The 25,841-nt window shown below is 41.4% G+C and overlaps 1 protein-coding gene across 1 annotated transcript; it reads right to left on the bottom strand.

Annotated features, from left to right (window-relative positions):
* Positions 1-1,110: 1,110 nt before the first annotated feature.
* phf20b (PHD finger protein 20, b) lies at positions 1,111-25,291 on the bottom strand. Its single transcript, XM_014145894.3, has 19 exons — positions 25,150-25,291; positions 15,999-16,103; positions 15,721-15,892; positions 12,542-12,626; positions 12,358-12,434; positions 11,848-12,271; positions 11,467-11,544; positions 11,239-11,361; positions 10,856-10,915; positions 10,529-10,777; positions 5,738-5,875; positions 5,537-5,620; positions 5,147-5,299; positions 4,698-4,861; positions 4,463-4,562; positions 4,169-4,364; positions 3,572-4,034; positions 3,231-3,441; positions 1,111-3,057 (listed from the first exon to the last, which is right to left on the bottom strand). The coding sequence occupies exons 2-19, from the start codon at positions 16,079-16,081 to the stop codon at positions 2,912-2,914; spliced, it is 3,006 nt and encodes a 1,001-aa protein (XP_014001369.3). The 5' UTR covers positions 16,082-16,103; positions 25,150-25,291; the 3' UTR covers positions 1,111-2,911.
* Positions 25,292-25,841: the final 550 nt, after the last annotated feature.

The following is a 25,841-nucleotide window of genomic DNA, read 5'->3' as shown; positions in this document are numbered from 1 at the left end:
GGAATCTTTTATTTTGATTTTTTTTTAACCTTTATTTAACTAGGCAAGTCAGTTAACAATTTTTTTTATTTATTTTCAATGATTGCCTAGGAACAGTGAGTTAACTGCCTTGTCAGCTCGAGATTTTTACCTTGTCAGCTCGGGGATTCGATCTTGCAACCTTCCGGTTACTAGTCCAATGCTCTAACCACTAGGCTACCTGCCACCCATTGAATGAAGTCAATGGAATGGCATCAAACACGTCAAAGACATGGTTTCCATGCGTTTGTTCCATTCCATTGACTCCATTCCACCCATTATTATGAGCCGTCCTCCCCTTAGCAGCCTCCACTGGTTCCAATTCATCCCGAAGGTGTTCGATGGGGTTGAGGTCAGGGCTCTGTGCAGGCCAGTCAAGTTGTTCCACTCGACAAACCATTTATGTATAAACCTCGCTTCATACACAGGGGCATTGTCATGCTGAAACAGGAAAAAGCCTTAGCTAAACTGTTGCCAAAGTTGGAAACACAGAATCATCTAGAATGTCATAGTATGCTGTAGTGTTAAGATTTCCCTTCACTGAAACTAAGGGGCCTAGCCCAAACCATGAAAAACAGCCCCAGACTATTATTCATCCTCCACCAAACTTTACAGTTGGCACTATGCATTGGGGCAGGTAGCATTCGCCAAAGCCAGATTAGTCTGTCGGACTGCCAGATGGTGAAGCGTGATTCATCATTACAGAGAACACCGTTTTCACTGGTCCAGAGTCCAATGGCGGTGAGCTTTACACCACTTCAGCTGATGCTTGGCATTGCACATGGTGATCTTAGGCTTGTGTGCGGCTACAATTGAACCAGAGAGCTCTAGTAGGGCAGAAATTTGACGAACTCACTTGTTGGAAAGGTGGCATCCTATGACAGTGTCACGTTGAAAGTCACTGAGCTCTTCAGCAAGGCCATTCTACTGCCAATGTTTGTCTACGGAGATTGCATGGCTGTGTGCTCAATTTAATACACCAACGGGTGTGGCTGAAATTTCCAAATCCACTAATTTACTTTGTATATAGTGTATTAGTCTGATTCATTCACCACCATATTTCAAGAGTAACAACATACAGATAACAGGTAATTTAGATAAAGCTGGTTTATTTTCTTGCATGGAAATCTGAAATAATTATTTCTTAAACAAACCCTTATGAAAAAAAGATTGCAGTATGCTGCAAATACTACATCCAAAATACCACAGTTGACTGTAGTTACTGCACTTTTAATAGTTTAAAAACGGCAATCTTTTTTTGCAAGGGAAAATAGCACAATTCTAGTGTTGGCCTCTGGGTAAAGCTAAATCTCAGAACGCTTGAAAAACAATCTAAGTAATAAAAAAACAAAACACATACATTGATAAGTCTGACACTGTATGCCAACGTACAGCTGAAATAAAATATTAACCATTCAAACAAACAGTAAGGGACAACAAAGAATTCTTAAATGGGTCAAAATAAAGTCAGATGTCCAATACCCATTTCACATGCAAAGAAAGAATTCATAAATGTGTAATTCATACCTATAGGCTACGTTGAAGTTATTTTAAATCGAGCAATAGTGCATAAGTTTGCGCAAGTTGCCAATTTAGGCTACTGTTTGGGGGAGAAAAATAAAAATCTACAAAACATTAGGCTACTATTCAATAGGCCTAAATGTTCAATAAATAAATCAAGAAATGTTTAAGAAAAATGTAATTGTTCAAGAGAAAATGGGACCTACACATTTTTCTAGTTACATGTTAGGGTCAGGTCTCAGATTTACTCATTACCACAGTCGGGTGGTTATAGATGGGTTATTAGCAATAGCGGATGAGTCCTTAGAAATTGCGGGTGAACAAAAACCTGACCCATCCGTCACTAGTGTACAGGCCACGTACTGCGTATTGCAGTACTAAATATACTGTGACAGTCCTATACTCTATGCACCATACACATTACTTACTGTGTGACAAAGAATAAAAAATGCAAAATCATGAATTAAATTCTGAATCACAATAAATATAAAGAGCACAGCGCCCACATGGAAAAACATGAAATATGGATACTTAACCAGTAAGATTGCTTTTTTGTATGTTAGAAGTCAAACATCACAACTAAATATCTTAAAATATTACAATTTACAAAATCTAGTTTGCCAATATTGACGCTTTTGCAAACAATGTACTCTAAAGAATAACTCGTACTGTACTACATCAATATTTATGAGGAAGGGAACATTTAACTTCCAGAACATTCTGGACTAGTTCAAAAGACAGGACAATATTTATTTGCAAATATGAAAATAGTTTCCCTCCCTTTAAAAAGGATCTTTCGCTCTTTTTCAATACTTATTTTTTTATGATCTTAAAACACATCATTATTAAGCCATTTAAAAATATGAAATTTAACTGCAACCCTGATCCAAAATATGCATTTGAAACTTAAATATCTACATCAAATCCTATTTGCTTACATTGAACAAACATTGGTACGGTTATACAAATCTTAATAGAATTACAGTAGAATGAAGCCTATAGTGGCCTACATTTCAACCTTATTTGAACCTTTTAGCAAAGTCATTCATTGACTTTAATCAAAAAGCAGAGATTATTTTAGCAAAAACAAAGCAAGTATTAATCATTTTTACAAGAACTACATTAGGAGGGGTTAACTTACAATCAAAAGCGCTGAACATTGTTATGTTCATATTTTTCTTTCATTTCAGAAAAGTAGTCCAATCTATCCTGTATCACTGTTGCAAGATGCCATGCATTTTAGATTGTTGATTCTAGAATGATCAGTAGTAGCCGGTTCTGTCCCTGTAACCTACTAAACAACCGTTTGTACTGTAGCATTGCTTGCTTACGCCCTGCTGTCTGTGGTGAAGTGCTGAGCTCAGTGGCGCCCTCATGTTTTGGAGGAGCAGAGGGAGATCTGCTGCACCGTGCCCAGGTCTGTGAGCATCTGTCTGATACGGTGTTTGAGCTGAGGCAGCCGGGTCAACGGGTCAGGAGGCTCCAGTTCCCCTGTGTAGTCAAGCCAACTCTCCAACACTGCAGATAAATCGTCAGAAGGAGCAGGAGGTAGAAGAAAAGAAAAAGGGGAGACCGAAAGAGCGAGAAATAAGAGTTCTATAAACCTTACATCCATGAGAAATGTATCTTTCTTCGACAGGATTTTTTTTTTGTATCTTTATAAAGAAGAATCTGTGTGGCGTAAGTCTCACCATCCAGCTCTTTCTCAATGAGGTCCATCCTGTGTGTGACTTGGTTCTGCATGGCCTCTATGTGATCCAAAAGGTTGATCTGCCACTGATGATGCAGCACATTGTCTTTTTCTGGGTCTGGCTTTATGTCTGGGCTGGGCTCAGCCTCTTCAGTCTTCACTTCTACTTCACTCTCCCAACCCACATACAGCTTCTTATACAGATCCAGACCCTGGAAAAAGAACAAAACATGCCATCTAAGTCACATGGAAACTGGTTTGTCATAAATCCAGCTACTTTAGCTTGCATCTCTTCACCACTTGTTTCTCACTATACAATCATTTTAGAGAAAGAGTACAAACCTTGTCTGGTTGTAGGGTAATGGGGTGAATCTTGGCCCGGTCCTGCAGCAGGGAGCTGGGGTACAGTTTGGCTCTGTCTGGGTCCAGTGGGCCACCATAGCGTTGCTCCAGCTCGAGCAGGTTCTCTGTGCTCCTCAGGCTGTCCTCCAGCTCAGAGCCTCCCCGTGTCTCCACCACGAGCCTCTGCTCCACCGCTGGGTAGTACGCTCGCGGTTTCTGGTAGCAGTGCTCACTGCTGATGTAGGAAGCGTTTGAGTCCTGGAAGGATGTTGGGCTCATCTGAACCCTTTTGGCCTTCCCAGAGGGGGCGGAGACTGACATTGCCTTCAGCGCGTCGCCCACCTCTCTGTCGTTGGCTGCAGGCGAAGGGGCCCTGCTGGTCGCCATACTGCGGCTCATACCAAGCTTCTCCTCCTGCTTCCAGGGCTGGCGCCACAGCTTCAGGTCAGAGTGTGTCTGAGTCCTGTAGAGGACGATAGAGAGGTGAGGGCTAATTCACAGCAACTGAAGATGGATCATTCAAGAACCAAATCACACCCAAAATGGTGAAACATTACATATTTGGGAAGTATTTGCAGTAACTTCCATAGTACTCACTGGAGGATGCTCATCTTAAGCTGCAGGCCGTTGAGCACCTCAAAGACATGGTGAACGTCACCCAGGAGCTGGTGAGTGGCCATTAACTTCTTCCTGTTCTGGTGGGAGTAGTTCTCATCCAGGAAAGACAGGCCATACATGTGACCACTGCTCAGCCAATCCCTGTCGTACCAGTAACGCTGGCTCGGTCTCTGGGCTGAGAGAACAGGCAAGATACACGTTCGTGTACACTGTCAAAGAACGGAAACCCATTGGAGATCTAATACTACATTGAGGTGTTTACAGTGTGATTACCTGGTGGGTCTCTGCAAATGTAGCAGTTATAAGTGTCAGGCACATTGTGCTCAAAGAGGCCCATGCAGGTGCCATGCTGCCAGCACAGACATTCATCACACTAAGAGAGGGACAGGACATTGTCACTTCACATATGATTATGCAATGGCAAAAACACGTGAAAAACAAAAAGCAACAAAACAGTGTTGTGTTAAAGGTTCTTCTGTGACTAAAAGTGAGTCTCGGTGAGCCTCACCTGAATCATGAAATCATTCTCCTCCTCCACCTCACAGACACAGCGCACCATGTCAGAGCCCTTGGTCACCATGGATACATTCTGTTCTGACATGGGAGTGGTCACATCCAGCTCCATGTACTCGTCACTCCACTCAGCGCTGACTGTGGACCAATCACTTTCATCTATTCAGAGGGTCGAAAGCAAAACCATGTTTAGTTGACAAAATTGTCAGATTTTGAGTGGAGCCAAAACAAATATGCCAAGCATTTGAAGTTTGACACAGGCTAACATTTTAAAAGATTTTAAATTAGCTGATTATTATAGGACAACACCAGTGCCCTAAAACATGATGATACCACTTCAAGCCTGAGTGGAGAGGAAGGAGGATAGTGAATAATAGCTAACCTGAATAAAGCAAAAAGGACAGAGTGAGGAGTATAAAGAAGATGTAAGGTCTTGGTACCCACCGTCCTCTTGCACCTGATCTGTGATGTGTTCTGGGCTTGAGTCGTAAGATAACTTGTGTTTGTGCAAGAGGGAGAATTTGGAAACCAGATTCGGATTGGACTGAGTAGAGTTAAGTAAGGAGATGCCTATGTTCTCCTCACCATTCGTATTCTCTGTCAGGGGGAAAGCATATGCAGGTTTGAGACTGGGTCAGTACATTCAAAGCTCATGTGGAATACTGAATCATCTGGAACATTAACTGAGCATTACATAGCAAATATATTTTTTGTTAGAATGTGGCCAGCTTTCTAAAGGCAGACAGATTTAGGCAAATCAGATTCCACTAAAGAAGTACTCTCAACTGATAAAGGCAGACTCCAGACACACTCATTCTGTCAACAACATTTTACCTGACTTGGACATCCCTGTCTTCTTCATTTTCTTCTGTTTATTGAGGAGGAAGTCTCTTTCCGTCTTCTCTCTAATCTTTTCCCCTGAAGTAAACAGAAATAACTGAGTAAGCAAAGCAGGGATATAAAAAGTAGTTCAACACCCAAGTTGATATTCGCAGTCAAGAACGATGGTAAAATTGGAGATAAAATGTCCCTCACCTGTTTCACAGGCGCTCCATTCTCTTTCTTCATGGGGTCTGCTGTTGATTTGCTGGTTCTCCTTCCTTTTCTCACTCAGTGATCTCCGACGATGACGGTTCATCCCATTAGCAGCCTGTCTGTCACCCAGGGGAGAGTCTGTGGTACAGTGGAGCAATGCACAGAAGAGGAGAGAAAATGTGATGCATCTAGTGTTCATGCATGGATATACAGCACACAAGCAACTGGGTCAGTTAATAATGTAAAGTTGAAGTTGGAAGTTTACATACACCTTAGCCAAATACATTTCAACTCAGGATTAAATGTCAGGAATTGTGAAAAACTAGTAAAAATTCCCTGCCTTAGGTCAGTTAAGATCACCACTTTATTTTAAGAATGTGAAATGTCAGAATAATAGCAGAGAGAATGCTTTATATCAGCTTTTATTTCTTTCATCACATTCCCAGTGGGCAGAAGTTTGCATACACACAATTAGTATTTGGTAGCATTGCCTTTAAAATTGTTTCACTTGGGTCAAATATTTCAGGTAGCCTTCCACAAGCTTCCCACCATAAATTGGGTGAATTTTGGCCCATTCCTCCTGACAGAGCTGGTGTAACGGAGTCAGGTTTGTAGGCCTCCTTGCTCACACACGCTTTTTCAGTTCTGCCCACAAAATGTTCTAGGATTGGGGTTAGGGCTTTGTGATGGCCACTGCAATACCTTGTCTTTGTTGTCCTTAACCTGTTATGGCTAGGGGGCAGTATTTTCACAGCCGGAAAAAAAACGTACCCGATTTAATCTGATTATTACTCCTGCCCAGAAACTAGAATATGCATATAATTATTAGCTTTGGATAGAAAACACTCCAAAGTTTCTAAAACTGTTTGAATGGTGTCTGAGTATAACAGAACTCATTTGGCAGGCCAAAACCTGAGAAGATTTCATGCAGGAAGTGGCCTGTCTGACAAGGTGTCGTTCTTCTTGCCTCTGTTTATTGAAGACTGAGGATCTCTGCTATAACGTGACACTTCCTACGGCTCCCATAGGCTCTCAGAAGGCGGCAAAAAGCTGAATCGTGGCTTTGCAGGCTCTGGTTGAAAAAAAGTAGCGCGTTTGGGTAGTGGCTGGTTACAGTACTGTGAGACTCAGGCGCGTGCCCGCGTCGACCGAATGCTTTGTTTTCTTTCCTCTGTTTACCTAAACGCAGATTCCCGGTCGGAATATTATCGCTTTTTTACGAGAAAAATGGCATAAAAATTGATTTTAAACAGCGGTTGACATGCTTCGAAGTACGGTAATGGAATATTTAGAAATCTTTTGTCACGAATTGCGCCATGCTCGTGACCCTTATTTACACTTGGGATAGTGTCTTGAACGCACGAACAAAACGGCGCTATTTGGATATAACTATGGATTATTTTGGACCAAACCAACATTTGTTATTGAAGTAGCAGTCCTGGGAGTGCATTCTGACGAAGACAACAAAGGTAATCAAACTTTTGTAATAGTAAATCGGAGTTTGGTCAGGGCTAAACTTGGTCGGTGTCTAAATGGCTAGCCGTGATGGCTGGGCTATCTACTGAGAATATTGCAAAATGTGCTTTCACCGAAAAGCTATTTTAAAAATCGGACATATCGAGTGCATAGAGGAGTTCTGTATCTATAATTCTTAAAATAATTGTTATGTTTTTTGTGAACGTTTATCGTGAGTAATTTAGTAAATTCACCGGATGTTTGCGGGGGGTATGCTAGTTCTGAACGTCACATGCTAATGTAAAAAAGCTGGTTTTTGATATAAATATGAAGTTGATTGAACAAAACATGCATGCATTGTATAACATAATGTCCTAGGGTTGTCATCTGATGAAGATTAAAGGTTAGTGCTGCATTTAGCTGTGGTTTTGTTTTTTGTGACATTATATGCTAGCTTGAAAAATGGGTGTCTGATTATTTCTGGCTTGGTACTCTGCTGACATAATCTAATGTTTTGCTTTCGCTGTAAAGCCTTTTTGAAATCGGACAATGTGGTTAGATTAACGAGAGTAGTCTTTAAAATGCTGTAAAATAGTCATATGTTTGAAAAATGGAAGTTTTCGGATTTTAGAGGAGTTTGTATTTCGCGCCACGCCCATCATTGGATATTGGAGCAGGTGTTCCGCTAGCGGAACGTCTAGATGTAAGAGGTTAAGCCATTTTGACACAACTTTGGAAGTATGCTTGGGGTCATTGTCCATTTGGAAGACCCATTTGCGACCAAGATTCAACTTCCTGACTGATGTCTTGAGATGTTGCTTCAATATATCCACATAATTTTGATCCCTCATGATGCCATCTATTTTGTGAAGTGCACCAGTCCCTCCTGCAGCAAACATGGTGCTGCTTCACGGTTGGGATGGTGTTCTTCGGCTTGCAAGCCTCCCCCTTTTTCCTCCAAACATAAATGGTCATTATGACCAAACAGTTCAATTTTTCTTTCATCAGACCAGTTTCTCCAAAAAAGTACAATCTTTGTCCTTATGTGCAGTTGCAAACTGTAGTCTGGCTTTTTTATGGCGGTTTTGGAGCAGTGGCTTCTTCCTTGCTGAGCGGCCTTTCAGGTTATGTCAATATAGGACTCGCTTCACTGTGGATATAGATACTTTTGTACCGGTTTCCTCCAGCATCTTTACAAGGTCCTTTGCTGTTGTTCTGGGATTGATTTGCATTTTTCGCACCAAAGTACGTTCATCTCTAGGAGACAGAACGTTTCTCCTTCCTGAGCGGTATGAGGGCTGCGTGGTCCCATGGTGTTTATACTTGCGTACTATTGTTTGTACAGATGAACATGGTACCTTCAGGCGCTTGGAAATTGCTCCCAAGGATGAACCAGACTTGTGGAGGTCTACATATCATTTGAGGTATTGGCTGATTTCTTTTGATTTTTCATGATGTCAAGCAAAGGCACCGAGTTTGAAGGTAGGCCTTGAAATACATCCACAGGTACACCTCCAATTGACTCAAATAATTCAATAAGCCTATCAGAAGGTTCTAAAGCCATGACATAATTTTCTGGAATTTTCCAAGCTGTTTAAAAAAGGCACAGTCAACTTAGTGTATGTCAATTTCAGGCCCACTGGCATTGTGATACAGCGAATTATAAGTGAAATAATCTGTCTGTAAACAATTGTTGGAAAAGTTACTTGTGTCATGCACAAAGTAGATGTCCTAACCGACTTGCCAAAACTATAGTTTGTTAACCTCTTACATCTAGACGTTCCGCTAGCGGAACACCTGCTCCAATATCCAATGATAGGCGTGGCGCGAATTACAAATTCCTCAAAAAAACCAAAACTTCCATTTTTCAAACATATGACTATTTTACACCATTTTAAAGACAAGACTCTCCTTTATCTAACCACACTGTCCGATTTCAAAAAGGCTTTACAGCGAAAGCAAAACATTAGATTATGTCAGCAGAGTACCCAGCCAGAAATAATCAGACACCCATTTTTCAAGCTAGCATATAATGTCACATAAACCAAAACCACAGCTAAATGCAGCACTAACCTTTGATGATCTTCATCAGATGACAACCCTAGGACATTATGTTATACAATACATGCATGTTTTGTTCAATCAAGTTCATATTTATATCCAAAAACCAGCATTTTACATTAGCATGTGACGTTCAGAACTAGCATACCCCCCGCAAACTTCCAGTGAATTTACTAAATTACTCATGATAAACGTTGACAAAATACATACATTTTTTTAAGAATTATAGATACAGAACTCCTTTGTGCAATCGAGGTGTCCGATTTTAAAATAGCTTTTCGGTGAAAGCACATTTTGCAATATTCTGAGTAGATAGCCCGGCATCACAGGGCTAGCTATTTAGACACCCACCAAGTTTAGCCCTGACCAAACTCCGATTTACTATTAGAAAAGTTTGATTACCTTTGGTGTTCTTCGTCAGAATGCACTCCCAAGACTGCTACTTCAATAACAAATGTTAGTTTGGTTCCAAATAATCCATAGTTATATCCAAATAGCGGCGTTTTGTTCGTGCGTTCAAGACACTATCCAAGGGTGACGAAGGGTTACGCGCCCGACGCATTTCGTGACAAAAAAAATTCTAAATATTCCATTACCGTACTTCGAAGCATGTCAACCGCTGTTTAAAATACATTTTTATGCCATTTTTCTCATAAAAAAGCGATAATATTCCGACCGGGAGTCGTTGTTTACGTTCAAAGACGAAAGAATAAAAACATGGGGTCGCCTCGTGCACGCGCGCGCCAGTCTCTGTACGACCACTATCAAAATGCGCTAATGTTTTTCAGCCAGGGCCTGCAAAGCCACGATTCAGCTTTTTGCCGCCTTCTGAAAGCCCATGGGAGCCGTAGGAAGTGTCACGTAACAGCAGAGATCCCCTGTATTGGATAGAGATAATCAAGAAGGCCAAGAAATGGTCAGACAGGGTACTTCCTGTACAGAATCTTCTCAGGTTTTGGCCTGCCAAATGAGTTCTGTTATACTCACAGACACCATTCAAACAGTTTTAGAAACTTGAGTGTTTTCTATCCAAAGCTAATAATTATATGCATATTCTAGTTTCTGGGCAGGAGTAATAATCAGATTAAATCGGGTACGTTTTTTATCTGGCCGTGAAAATACTGCCCCCTATCCATAACAGGTTAACAAGACATTTGTGGAGTGGTTGAAAAACGAGTTTTAAGGACCCCAACCTAAGTGTATGTAAACTTCCGACTTCAACAGTAACTGTGGTATGATGTTTGTTGATCCCTGGGGCGGAGTGCTACTACTCACGTATAGAACCTGACATGGTGCGTCTCCTCCTGGGTGTCTCCTGAGAGCCAACCTGCTTCTCTGAGGCTCGGGTTTGCATGCTGCACTCAGAGGCGTGCTCGCTGTCTGCATGGTAGTACTTGACGTGGTAGTGCAGGAGAGAAGCCTTCCGGAAGGACTTCAGACAGCCAGGGGCCTTGCACTTGAAGGGGTTGTGGTCCAGTTCAATGGAGAGGATTGGGGGCGGCTGGTTTTTGATGACTCGATACACTAAGGTAGAGATACAAGGAACAACATGTCATTTAATGGAAGTTGTGTGTGTGTGTGTGATAATGAGGCTGTACTCACATGGCTCTCTGCTGTACTTGTGGGTGGTAGGCAGATGGACTTGGCGTTTCAATATTGATTCTGTAAAGAGACATACAATATATCAACAGTAGCTTTTTTTGGCACTGAGTTGACAGATATAAAAATAAGTTTCATCTCACATCTCAATGTAAGAGCTGGGCCTGTATTCATAAAGCGCCTCAGTCTGAGTGCTGATCTAGGATCAGGTCCCCCCGTTCATGTTATGGTACTCATTATTATCTAAAAAGCTAAATGTATCCCAGATCAGCACTCCGACCCGTATTCAAATAGTCAGAAGTTGTTAGGACAGCTCAAGAAGTCTCCTAAATACCCGCCTTTTGTCTTGTCTTATTTATGAGCATATTCATCTCCATCTTATTTACCTATATCTGATGGGGCTTCGATACCAGCGTCTGTGGGTGTCTGGGTGTTCGTCTGGTCTGGAGTTAATGCTGGGGACGCTGGGACGGAATCTGATCCTGCTTGCTGAGACTGGCTGCTTCTGTCTGGAGAGGGAAGGGCAGAGAGGACAGGAGTTATAAACGAAGGACACACAGGGCTTTGAATGTCAGTAACAAGCAACAAGTCATAGATTAGATGCAGGCCCTTACTTGTGTCTGGCCGTCTCCTCTTTGGTGGTGGCATTTGTACAAGAGACACCCTCCTCTTCCTCAGTTCACGTTGACTTTCTGTAAACAACAAGAACCGAAAGGTCAGTGAGACAGACATTATTCTCCCCTCATTGTTGACTTCATCCACTTAACCATCAAGCAACAAGATACTGAACCTGTCCTAATACGCTCTAAGCAACGATTCAATTTAACTTTCTGGTTCTTCACAAAAGCGAAGCCATAAGCCAAGCTATCATCTTTCCTTTCCCATTAAGACTTAAGCACAACCATGGGACACTTTCAATTTCAATCTAATGATTCTGAAATGTTTAAGGAGTTTTCCATTGTTTCACTGTCAAAGCCTTACAGTAACTTACATACCTTCAGAGGGTCGGTACCGGTTCCCCCTGGGCAGCTGGGGACTCTGTCCCGATGCACACTCTTCTTTCTTCTTCCCCTGCTGTTTGGTACTGCGCATCACTCGCTCCCCTTCTACATTCACATCTTCCTTTTTAGTTTGGACAACCTGCCCATTTTCTTTGGCTTGTGGCCCTTCCCTCTTCCCTCCTCCTGCCCCCCTTTCCCCCTCTTCACCGTTTAGGTTCCCTTTCTGTCCACAGGTCTCAAAGTTGCCATTCAGCGTTTTTTCCTCTCCGTCTTCTCTTCTCTCCTTTTCCTCTCCGTTGCTCTCTCCATCGAGGTCTGAAGAGCCGCTTTTGGATTCATCGCTCAGGGCTTTCCCGTTCTCCTCTTTTCCACTGCTCTGCTCACTTTGAGTACTGTCCCTCTCCCTGGCCTTCCCATTCTATTCACATTGAGACATAAAACTGTAAGGTAACCCCGTCAACCATCCTCTTACACCATGAACTAACAATCACATGGAGCTCTCACCTCTTTCTTATATGGCTTTACTTTAGTTGGCTTAAGAGTCTTGACTACTCCATCGAAAAACTTCACAGTGTAGGAAGCTGAAGAGAGAACACAAACGTGGTCAGAATGTTTACCCAATGTAACTAGAATGTAATGCATTTCTGATTGAACAATTGATTCTGTCCAGTAGAAGTGTAGGACCCACCATCTCTTTTGACTTCCAGAACCTTAGCAGGATAGTAGCGGCAGTCTACCCAACAGGCCAAGACTTTCTCATTCACCCGAAACACCTGTAAGGGAAAGAAAAGTTATACACTCATCTGATATTCAAAGTCATGAAGTTCAACCAGACTGTGTGGTCATTGTCTAATCATAGGCTTTCTGCGTTAACGTCTGGATATCGTCTAAGGCAGGTATTCCCAAACTGGGGTACGCGCAATGCCGTCGGGGGTACGCAAAAAAAAAAAAAAAAAAAATTCCCATTTTCAAACAGTACATTTATATTTTCCAATGGGGCTATACATTTGGGTGAGGTTCCCCCCCCCCCCCTCGCCTGAGTAGCCTCGTTTCACTGCCCAAAATAAAATTAAGCCATCTAGTGTTAAGAAAAATAACAATGTCAAATACAGGTAGCCTAGTCAAATAATTAACATCCAATCACATTAACCGTTACACCCTCGCGGGAAACCTTCATTCTTGCGCAGACATTTAGAAACAAAACATTACAATTAGAAAATTAAGCCATGGAAGTTTGAGCAAGATTTTAAGACGACTTTCAAGTAGTAAGACTTATATAAAAGCAACATATACCATTAATAAGGGGCTAGAAGCATCTTATATTGTGAGCTACCGAGTGGCTAGGACAGGCAAGCCCCATACTATTGTGGAGGATTTAATTCTTCCTGCTTCCAGGAAGAGGCCCCAAAAAACTATACAGACTATGCCTTCATCAAACAACACTGTTTCACAACGCATCAGTGACATGGCTGGAGATGTTTTGAAATAATTACTTCTTCGCATACAAGGTAGTAAATGATATGCGTTACAGCTGGATTAGTCAGACGTGGCGGGCCTGACGACGGGGGGGGGGGGGGGGGGGGGGGTCAATTAAGGAAGATATCCCCTTCTGCAAACCACCGGAAACCAGGACAACATGAATGGGTATTTTTAAAGTACTTGGACAACTTTGTGACATCAAATGGACTTGTGGTTAAAATGTGTTGGTATCTGAACTGATTGCTCAAAAGCCATGACAGGGAGACATAGTGGAGCTGTAATGCATGTGCAAGCAGTTGCTCCCGACACCACTTGGGTACACTGCAGCATCCAGAGAGAGGCTCTTGCTGCCAAGGGAATGCCTGACTGCTTGAAAGACGTTTTGGACACTACAGTGAAAATGGTTACATTTTTTAAAGCAAGGCTCCTGAACTCTCGTGTATTTTCTGCATTATTCAATGACATGGGCAGCGACCATGTAACATTTTCACAACATACACTGGTTATCAAGGGGCAAAGTATTTTGAATTGAGAAACGAGCTGAACCTCTCTAGGGGGTGTGGGACGCTACTGTCCCACCTGGCCAACATCCAGTGAAATTGCAGAGCGCCAAATTCAAAAACAGAAATACTCATTATAAAAATTCATAAAAACATACAAGTGTTATACATCAGTTTAAAGATTAACTTCTTGTTAATCCAACCACGGTGTCAAAAAGGCTTTACGGCGTAAGCATACCATGCGATTATCTGAGAACAACACCCAGCAGACAAAGCATTACAAACAGTTACCAGCCAAGTAGAGGAGTTACACAAGTCAGAAATGGTGATAAAATTAATCACTTACCTTTGATGATCTTTGTATGGTTGCACTCACAAGAATCCCATTTACTCAATAAATGTGTGTTTTGTTCGATAAAGTCCCTCTTTATATCCAAAAACCTCAGTTTTGTTCACGCGTTTTGTTCAGTAATCCACAGGCTCAACAGACAGACGAAAAATCCAAAAGTATCATTAAAGTTCGTAGAAACATGTCAAACGATGTTTATAATCAATCTCAGGTTGTTTTTAGTCATAATAATCAATAACATTTCAACCGGACAAAAGCTTCGTCAATATAAAAGTAAAATAAGAAAGGTGTGCTCTCGGTCGCGTGCATGAAAAACCTCTGGGACACTGAATGGTCCACTCATTCAAAGTGGTCTTATTCCCTCTTTTTTCAGAATACAAGCCTGAAACTATTTCTAAAGACTGTTGACATCTAGTGGAAGCCATAGAAAGCCATGGAAAGTTCAATTTGAGTCCTAAGTCAATGGATAGTGTAATGGCATTCAATAGAATGCTACAAAAATAAAAAAAATCCTTCCTGGATGGATTTTTATCAGGTTTTCGCCTGCCATATCAGTTCTGCTATACTCAGACATTATTTTAACAGTTTTGGAAACTTTAGAGTGTTTTCTATCCAAATCTACCAATTATAGCAGGCAGTTTATTTTGGGCACGCTTTTCATCCAGAGGTGAAAATAGTGCCCCCTACCCTAATGAAGTTAAAGTTCTCTTTACTAACCATCATTTTCACTTGTCTGACAGTTTTCTGTCTGCATTAACAAGGACAACAGACAGGTCTTTCCATCATTGTATGATTTGTGTGCAAATGAACAAGCTTACGGACAATGTCAAATGTGATATAGCGAAGCACCTAAGTGAGCTGGGTGCGCAATTACGCAGGTGCTTTACCGAAATGGACGACAAACTGGATTCGTTATCCCTTTCATGCCCTGCCTCCAGTCCACTTACCGATACCTGAACAAGAGAGCCTCATCGAAATTGCAACAAGTGATTCTGTGAATTTGAATTTAAATCTGAAGCCACTGCCAGATTTCTGGATAGGGCTGCGCTCAGAGTTTATTGCCTTGGCAAATTGCGCTGTTAAGACACTGATGCCCTTTGCAACCACATACCTATGTGAGAGTGGATTCTCAGCCCTCACGAGCATGAAAACTAAGTACAGGCACAGACTATGTGTGGAAAATTATTTAAGACGGAGACTCTCTCCAATACAACATTGCAGAGTAAAGTGCATCCTTTGAAGCACACCCTTCTCATTAACCTGTGGTGAGTTATTTACCATTTTTAATGAACAACTAAGGTTTTATATGTAAGATGGCTAAATAAGAGCAAAATTATTACTATTATATTATTATGCGTGTCCTGGTCCTATAAGAGATCTTTGTCACTTCCCACGAGCCGGGTCTAGGGTAACATTATGTCAGAGTAACAGGGTAACATTATGCCAGGTCGCAATTGTAAATGAGAACTTGTTCTCAACTTGCCTACCTGGTTAAATAAAGGTGAAAAAAAATAAAATAAAAGAGTACTAGTCCCTCACCGGGCTGGGCCGTTTGTCCTGCAGACCCTCTCTCCTCAACTGGATCCTATCCAGGGGCCTCAGGTAGGGGCTGGTCCAGTCAAACCACTCGTCATAGCGGTGGCTCCACTGACGGTAGTGGATCAGAACCTTCTCGTCCTCATAGTCTATCTTCTCTATGCTGGCCTGGTACCTGAGCAGTAGAGAGTTAGGATGTTCAGTAAGACTGATCATGGTAGACAAGAACAATAGGACATGAACATTAGAAACCTGGCCAGACAGTTGGAAATGACACTGACCAGTTCTTCAGGTTGTCACGAGCCTCCAGTTGTGCTCCCACCTCAAAGGTGATCCCTCTTCTATCGGGAGGAGTCTTGGTCATTATGGACACATTCAAGGCCTACCTGTAGAACAGCAGAAGAACATCAAAACAAGAGACTAGCATTATGTCAAATCTCCACATGAACTGGCCATGACAACTGCAGGAAGCTCATTGCCACACCAGCACATTGTATAATTTCGACAGGAAAGCAAGAACAGTCTGGAGTTATGAAGACACCCCATCTTTGAAGCACCATTTGCTGACATCACTCAACTGAAAACCTACTATACGTCTGTTGATCATCCAAGTCACTAGGGCCAATTCAGAAATCAACAGGTGTCTGACTAATGGTTGAAATCAGTTCTGCATGTACTGCCATCCAGCACCCCAATCTAGCAGAGCATTCATCTCCCTGGTCCTTCAGTCTCAGTAAACCTGCTGACTGGTGTCTCGTAATTACATAGAACTACTAATTGTGATGGAACAGTTCGCCAATACGCATCGGTCCCTGATTCAAATGTTTAAGATGGGAGTGCATCAATTAATCCTTAGCTCCAGGATTAACATCGGCTGGCTAGCGGAGCTGGAGGCTGGTTCAACATGTTGACTTTATTTTGGACGCATTATTTGATGTAATTTATTATTGTATTATAATAAAATATGGTCATGTTTTCACTGTTTGAACTCATGGATTTGCAGCAATCTTCGGACTACCTAACATTTCAACGATATTTAAATGGAGGTATGTTGAAGTTAACGTGATTAGTAGAGATTGATGTTGCTAGCTTTTGGGGTGATTAACGTTAATCACTTAATGTGTCCCCATTTCCCTAAACAACTGTTCTGTTTTCAAGTTTGGCTTCACAGCTTCAAGTGTAATTTCTCTTGACTATATCGCCTTTCATTTTTCTACTTTTTAGTTGTTTTGTTTGGATAACCTGATTGGAATAGATTTTATTCAGTCCCGGTACTCAGAAGTTCCTGTCCAAAACAAAGATGGATAAAAGTCGAGTAGTCAACTAAACGTTAGCTAGCCGGTTAGCTGCATCTTTAGTGCCCAGTTGCATACTGCTGTCCAGGCCCTTCCTGGACTTCCGTAACGGAAAGCACTCTTTGTGGGGGAGCCTGTAGACCTGTCGCCGGGAAGACATTTCTGAAACTCCACTGCCTCTTTTGCCGAGGTGAAGGAGAGCTGCTCACCATTGAAAGTAAGTTGCAGGGTGGAAGAAAAGAGGGTATGCCCTACGAGTACAATTCCCTCTGGACATCTGCAAATGCTTTTCTTCGCTGATTTGTGAAGGTACTGTAGTCCGCATAACAAGGTATGGTTCTCCAGGCATCTTGGATGGTCGCATTTTTCTTGCTTTACAGGCTCCTTGTAGAATGTTGTCTTGGTATCTGAAAACATTGAAGACCATGGTCTGGGGGTTGTCCTTTGCATTTTGGTTGTAGACCCTGTGGACCCATTCCATTTGAATCGTAGTACCACCAAGTGACGGAATCCATTTGGGAAGGATTTCTTGCAGGAAAGCAATTGCATCACCTCTCTCCCGGTTTGTAGCAATCCCAGAGACCCTCACGTTGTGTCTGTGTTGATCCTCAAACGACACCATTTTGAACCGCATCTTCTCAAGTTCCAAAGTCCAGAGGTTCACATCCCTTTTTAGACCCCTTGCCTCAGTCTGAATGCGATCCACCTTTTCTCTTAGCGCTCAAACTGATCCCATGTGGGTGTCCAACTTATCTTGCAAGGTAGCAACTTGTTCCCTTACTCCTTGAATTGCTGCACCAACAGCACGTTGAACCACCGCCTCCATCCGGTCTTGTTGTTCAGCTAAAGCTAGCGAAATGGCATTGTTAAAGCTAGCATCAGTAGTAACTTGTAGCGTTGAGGTTGCCATTTTGGTAGGCGAACCCATTTGTTCTTGACCCCAGACATTTCCACCGACTTTTAAACTAGAAAGTATAAATAGTTGAAGTAGATAACCTGAATAAAATATAGAATGAGGAATTGTCAGCAGGAGCTTCAGAGTCTTCTGACCATTGCGCTTGCAGGTCACGTGACCTTCCTATCATGTGCTTTCGTGTGCAAAATGACAGTTGTGTACAGTGCATTCAGAAAGTATTCAGACACCTTCACATTTTCACATTACAGCCTTATTCTGAAATTTATGTTTTTTTCCCCCCCACTCATTAATCTACACACAATAACAATGCAAAAACTGGTTTAGAACGTTTTGCAGATTAATAAAAAAATAAACTGAAATATTACATTTACATAAGAATTCAGACCCTTTACTCAGTACTTTGTTGAAGCACCTTAGGCTGTAATCGCTGCTAGTCTTCTTGGGTATGACACTATAAGCTTGGCACACCTGTATTTGGAGAGTTTCTCCCATTCTTCTCCACAGATCCTCTCAAGCTCTGTCAGGTTGGATGGGAAGCGTTGCTGCAGGGCTATTTCAGGTCCCTCCAGAGATGTTTGATCGGGTTCAAGTCTGGGCTCTGGCTGGGCCACTCAAGGTCATTCAAAGACTTGCGTTATCTTGGTTGTGTGCTTAGAGTCGTTGTCCTGCTGTAAGGTGAACCTTCGCTCCAGTCTCAAGTCCTGAGCGCTCTGGATAAGGTTTTCATCAAGGATCTCTGTACTTTGCGCCGTTAATCTTTCCACTCGATCCTGAAGTCCCTGCCTCTGAAAAACATCCCCACAGCATGATGCTGCCAACACCATGCTTCACCGTAGGATGGTGCCAGGTTTCCTCCAGACATGATGCTTGGCATTCAGGCCAAAGAGTTCAATCTTAGCATCATCAAATCAGAGAATCTTGTTTCTCATGGTCAGAGTCCTTCAGGTGCCTTTTGGCAAACTCCAAGCGGACTGTCATGTGCCCTTTAATGAGGAGTATCTTCTGTCTGGCCACTCTATGATAAAGGCCTGATTGGTAGAGTGCTGCAGAGACGGTTGTCCTTCTGGAAGGTTCTCCCATCTCCACAGAAGAACTCTGGAGCTCTGTCAGAGCGGCCACCGGGTTCTTGGTCACCTCCCTGACCAAGGCCCTTCTCCCCCAATTGCTCAGTTTGGCCGGGCGGCCAGCTCTAGGAAAAGTCTAGGTGGTTCCAAACTTCTTCCATTTAAGAATGATGGAGGCCACTGTGTTCTTTGGGACCTTTAATGCTATAGAAATGTTTTGGATGACACAATCCTGTCTTGGAGCTCTATGGACAATTCCTTCGACCTCATGGCTTGGTTTTTGCTCTGACATGCACTGTCAACTGTGGGACCTTATATAGACAGGTGTGTGCTTTTCCAAATCATTTCCAATCAATTGAATTTACCACAGGTGGACACCAATCAAGTAGTAGAAACATCTCAAGGATGATCAATGGAAACAGGATGCACTGGAGCTCAAATGTTGAGTCTCATAGCAAAGGGTCTGAATACTTATGTAAATAAGGTATTTGCTATTTTTTATACATTTGCTAAAATGTATAAAACCTGTTTTCCCTTTGTCATTATGGGGTTCTGTGTGTAGATTGATGAGAAAAACATTAATTTAATAAATTTTAGAATAAGGCCATAACATAAAATGTGGAAAAAGTGAAGGGGTCTGAATACTTTCCAAATGCACTGTACATTATTGTACATTTGAACAGCAGTAGGACAATATACCTTATGTTGTTAACCTGTTAGGGCTAGGGGGCAGTATTGACACAGCCGGATAAAAAACGTACCTGATTTAATCTGGTTACTACTCCTGCCCAGTAACTAGAATATGCATATAATTATTGGCTTTGGATAGAAAACACCCTAAAGTTTCTAAAACTGTTTGAATGGTGTCTGTGAGTATAACACAACTCATATGGCAGGCCAAAACCTGAGAAGATTTCATGCAGGAAGTGGCCTGTCTGAGAAGTAGTGTTTCATCTTGGCTCTTTTTATTGAAGACTGAGGATCTTTGCAATAACGTGACACTTCCTACGGCTCCCATAGGCTCTCAGAGCCCGGGAAAAAGCTGAACGATATCGAGGCAGCCTCTGGCTGAAACACTTTATCGCTTTTGGCAAGTGGCCGCTCAGAGTACTATGGGCTTAGGCGCGTGCCCGAGTCGACCGAATGCTTTCTTTTCTTTTGTCTGTTTACCTAAACGCAGATTCCCGGTCGGAATATTATCGCTTTTTTTATGAGAAAAATGGCATAAAAATTTATTTTAAACAGCGGTTGACATGCTTCGAAGTACGGTAATGGAATATTTAGAATTTTTTTGTCAAGAATTGCACCATGCTCGCCACCCTTATTTACCCTTTCGGATATTGTCTTGAACGCACGAACAAAACGCCGCTGTTTGGATATAACGATGGATTATTTTGGACCAAACCAACATTTGTTATTGAAGTAGAAGTCCTGGGAGTGCATTCTGACGAAGACAGCAAAGGTAATAACATTTTTCTTATAGTAAATCTGACTTTGATGAGTGCTAAACTTGCTGGGTGTCTAAATAGCTAGCCCTGTGATGCCGGGCTTTCTACTGAGAATATTGCAAAATGTGCTTTCACCGAAAAGCTATTTTAAAATCGGACATATCGAGTGCATAGAGGAGTTCTGTATCTATAATTCTTAAAATAATTGTTATGCTTTTTGTGAACGTTTATCGTGAGTAATTTAGTAAATTCACCGGCAGTGTTCGGTGGGAATGCTAGTCACATGCTAATGTAAAAAGCTGGTTTTTGATATAAATATGAACTTGATTGAACAAAACATGCATGTATTGTATAACATAATGTCCTAGGGTTGTCATCTGATGAAGATCAAAGGTTAGTGCTACATTTAGCTGTGGTTTGGGTTTATGTGACATTATATGCTAGCTTGAAAAATGGGTGTCTGATTATTTCTGTCTGGGTACTCTGCTGACATAATCTAATGTTTTGCTTTCGTTGTAAAGCCTTTTTGAAATCGGACAGTGTGGTTAGATTAACGAGAGTCTTATCTTTAAAATGGTGTAAAATAGTCATATTTTTGAAAAATTGAAGGTTTTGCATTTCTAAGGTATTTGAATAACGCGCCACGGGATTACACTGGCTGTTGAGTAGGTGGGACGCTAGCCCATAGAGGTTAAGGCTCTAAAGCAATACTAGTTGCACCACCCCCATGGATTTAAAATGCCCCCTCAGGCATGTCATCCTGGAGCATGGCCTGATGTAACTGCATTGACAGTCATTGATCTACAAGCGATGTTGCATGCTTGCCAAACAACCACAGGCAATATCAGTAGCCTAGTCAAACAGTGCCCAGTTTTCACATGCTGACCAAAGCAAGGTAGGCGGCCTGTTCCTGATCTTGCACATCTATGCTGCACCTTCAGCATTCAAATGCTAAAATGGCTTGGGTGACTTTAGGTTGCGACTCTAATAAAGCCTATGTAATTTGCTAGGTTGTTATCTATGCGCTGTAGAAAATTGTGTTTTACTGGAATAAAAATGTGCTACTGGAGACAATTCTGATTTGGATGTAGGCCATCTGCTGAACAGGGATTAAAATAGATGTTATTTTGATTGTTCAGGTTCACCAACAGCAATAGTTTTTCTTTAAAGTTAAATAAAGTCGTTTTTTTATACATAGTGTAAAGTTGATAATTCCATAAAGAACAATCACTTTTGCGAAGCGCACTTCATGGCCGCAGTGAGAGGAGAAGAGAAGCTCTCCGTAAAAACGTTCAACCGGTCACAAACATTCGATTTTGAGATGGGGATGAAATCCAAAATTGTGCTATCTATATTCACTGCCCATGTCATAGCTAATTTGTAAACAATAACTATTGATACATTACTAGCTCAAACAATTAATCTGACAAAATGACCAGTTCATTAGTGGGTGATGGTGATTTCAGAACCAAAGTGGGGAGACAAAACAACAGGCTACTGCTACTGTTCAATTCAACAAAAAATAATTCAGTATTTTCAATTTCTCCATTTCCTGCACTCATTTGAGATCGTTTCCTCACTGCCACGTAGGGCTGCACGATATGGGCAAACGATCTAGGCCTTGTTTTTTACCAAATGTTGCAATTTTGATTTGACTTGAGATTTAGAGCAAAACACCTTGGTGAACTGTTGGAATCATGGAAATAGAATGATTATTCTAATTCTATAGTTAGAATATGTGGGCACAGTGTATAATAATGGGCACTGTGTTTGACATGACAACAAATTAAAATGCCAGGGAGGAGTTACTGTGGCAGGGTAGGAACCAAAGTGTTGATAAGTGTTTCCTATAATCTTTGGCTACATTGAATGTTCCCTTAGCTATTTCATGACGCTAACATACTTATGCTTTGCATATTCCTCTTTGATTTAGAAGATACGGTTGCACAAACATGCTGATTTAGGTTTACACCATCACTGGTATTATCTGGTTGTTTAGCTAGTTACCTTTGCTCTGACTCAGTACATTTATTAGCTAGCTAGCCAGCCAGCTAACTAACTAGCGATTAGCAGCTAACACGATTTAAGCCCAACTTTGCAAGAAAAGACCAACTATTTTTTGTAGATGTAACAAATAGTGTAATTATAAAACACTAGTGGATGTATATTAAAAAACTAAAGGAAAAGAGCATTGTTATCAACATTGTTGCATGTGCAGCATTGACCATACAGACTGAGCGCAAGTGTTTCGTGGTCGAGGAACAAATGCACTCCTTGAGTGACGGGGGCGGGGCTAGGTCTGTGTGGAAAGCGAGCAGAGAGAAATGACTCAAAGTAGCAAAGTAAACTATAAAAATGGACGTTACACATGCCGTATCACATTTAACAAACCAAACACTCAAATACTGTTATAGAAGGTGAAGTAAAAACCCAAACCGGTCCGTGCATCAATACCGGTAGATACAGTATACTGCCCAGCCCTAGTGCATCGAATCGTACTGAATCATTTCAAACTAAAACGTATCGTTATTGTATGGCATCGGAGCCCATGTTTCTAGATAAGCATCTTGAAAGGGAAAGATGCACATTCCTAACTACTACCCCAACAGCAACTTTCTTCTCCAATTTTTAACAGCACAACACATAGGGTAAAAGTGCTGATCACAGCTATTCCTCCAAAATAACACAGTACTCCCATGCTATTAGCTAAAGTGTAATTTGACACTGCTTACGCCTTGATCACACCTACAACATCATTGGGCAAAATGGTACACAGCATCATCTGGATGTGTGTGCAACAAAAGTTCAACAATCACCTCTTACTACTATTTCTGTCAAGCCGTCTACGCAAAGGTTCGATAAATCTAACGTATGCACTGCAAGGCAAACGCAGCATTCCATTGGAAATGAATGTACTTCTGGTGTATCAAAACACAATGACGCTGTCAGTGTGATCAAGGTGTTACTGGGGTTATAAGCAGAACTAAAGCATGCATTTGGCTGCGCTTGTCAGGTAGCCCAATTCTGATCTTTTTTCACTAATTGGTCTTTGGACCAATCAGATTAGCTCTGAAAACGATCGGATGTGAAAAGATCTGATTGGTCAAAAGTCAAATTATTGGGGGGGGGAGGTCAAAATTGGGCTGCCTGTATAAACGCAGCCTTATTGACTCAATTGAGTCTGGGAATGTCTGTCCGGTCTCAGATGATACTGTCAGCAGAGAACTAAAACAGCACTTATCTGTTACTCTTCATTTGAGACTCTGAATACCCCATTCAACTGCTGCACAAAATCAAAATCATTTTCATTTCGAAGTCATCAAATCAAATATATTTTCCCAAAGATGCCGACTAGACCTTATTTCAGCAAGAGGAAGATGGTTGTGCAATCAGGCCATAAATAGTGGAGAATGCCAGTTGATAGGCTTCAACATCAACAACAAAAAATAAAATCCTCCTCTCATGTCAGCAGGGAAATAGTTTAAACAATCCAATATAACATCTATAATGAAAAGCTACTTGGTTTAATTTTAGCATAAACAATACTTTCATAACACCCACAGTGGGTCTACTGACTGTTGGATTTCCTTTTTTCGGTACAACTGACACCTTCAGTTGGAGACCAATACTGTATAGCAAATTCTGACACTGATTTGAATGTGTGCATGAATGATGCTTAGCCATTTTAAGCATTGACATGACCGGAATAAAATTAATTTTGAGGAATAGAAAGTAACAACATTCTGCTAGTATTTATAAAGCAGCAAATCACTCCAAAACTGGCCATGATAGGCCTCTGTAGATTTTTATGACATGCGCAGCATTGAGTGATAGACAGAACATGCCTGACAAAAGTAACGCAAATGGCGCACAATGAGTTCCAATGTTGTTTACATTCTCAGAAACTCTAACAAAATCCATTTGGTGAGAAAAAAATTAAAAATGAAATTATACTTCGCATTTAAGATGACGTTAAATAGCGTGTTTTAATAAATCTGAGTTATCAAAAACAGCGACAGATAAGATTATATAATTATCTGACTCAACAAGCTCGCGGATGAAACGTGCATGCAACGTCGACAGAACGGCCGCACAATTTTTTTTTTCCTTTACAAATAACGCTTTCTTCACTAACGTTAACCTCATCACGTAATTATGTGAAACAGTGAAAACCATATAATTATGTAAAAACAAAAAGCTAGTCTCCGCGGTTTGCTAATGCAGCTGCCCCCGATGTCGAATAAGCTCATTGGGTAGAAGCTGATGACAGATACGAAGATAGACATTTCATAGGACGCAGCCGCTGTCAATTAGCCATTTACTTTGCCCGGGCCTTGTAGACCTGCTTCTGCTGTACTGTCTAGTTGCGGAGTAAGCAATTAACCACGGCTCGGGAACACACAGAAAACTCTCCATATCTGAAGAAGAGTTGCAACATGCCGCAAACAAAAATCAATGCAATTCGATGCTTCACTTGAGTTGAGCAACTTTAACCTAAACAAATGATTTTGCTGTAACTAGTAAAACGTTAGATTAGCTAACAATACTCCATCATGAAACAGAACATTCCGCACGCGTGCGGACAAGTTTAATATCCACAGAAGAATCATGTCTGCCACCAAAACACATGTCATTGTAGTTTAACATTTAAATTATACATTGTGTAATACATGATACATACTTACATTACAAAGAAACTAGACGCTTACCTCGAGCTCCTTGTTGTTTCTTCTCGTGGATGAAGCCTACTTCACTTGCAAGTCCTTCCTTGGAGCAACGTGCTTCTCAGCCAACGCAGTTTGTTTCTCGTCCACACTCGGAGAGCTCGGCCTCCGTTACTAAGTGGCGAACCTCTGCGCGTGCGCAACTGCTATTCCGACGTCTGCCTCCTAGCTCAAGAACAAGAAGTGGATCTAGAATGTTCGATTTCTTTCTATTATGAAATGTATCTTCTTGTAGAGAATTAAGATTTTTTCTAGGGAGGTTCACATTGCTTGCTCTCATTATTTTTGTCTCAGAGAAGAGAGAGAGAGAAAAAATATACGTTACACAGTAATGATGATCCATACATTTGTTTAGTTTACTTTTCTATTCCATTTTAATTCCCCTTTGTGCTAAAATATTCCACTGTACTACTGTACAGGCTTTGGTAGATGGCATGATGAACCTATCAAGACCTTAAGAAAAAGTATGTTTACCTTAGTCCTACACTTAAACTATAATGTTTTTTTATGTCCTCTTTAATTGAAATTCAGTAGTCATAATTTGAGTAACTTGTGTTTTACATTGTGCATGTACAGGTAACTGCCAAAATAAAGGAAATACTTGACTAAGTGAGGGATCTGGCGGCTCTGGTCACCAACCGAGTCAAGATCACTTTGAGTCAAAATGCAAACCGAGC

This window comes from Salmo salar, chromosome 15 (genome assembly GCF_965601325.2).
Source record: "Salmo salar chromosome 15, fSalSal1, whole genome shotgun sequence".
In the NCBI taxonomy this organism is placed as follows: domain Eukaryota; kingdom Metazoa; phylum Chordata; class Actinopteri; order Salmoniformes; family Salmonidae; genus Salmo; species Salmo salar.
The sequence above is the reverse complement of the archived record's forward strand: the minus strand, read 5'-3'. Positions and strand labels throughout refer to the sequence as shown.

Bases quoted from the DNA above. Each gene is read 5' to 3' on its own strand.
- phf20b (XM_014145894.3), bottom strand. From the start codon at position 16,081: ATGACCAAGACTCCTCCCGATAGAAGAGGGATCACCTTTGAGGTGGGA. The intron at 12,272-12,357 runs GTGAGAGCTCCA...CAATGTGAATAG, and splicing joins TAAAGCCATATAAGAAAGAG to AATGGGAAGGCCAGGGAGAG. The intron at 5,300-5,536 runs GTAAAATGTTGT...TCCCCCTGACAG, and splicing joins GACAGGGATGTCCAAGTCAG to AGAATACGAATGGTGAGGAG.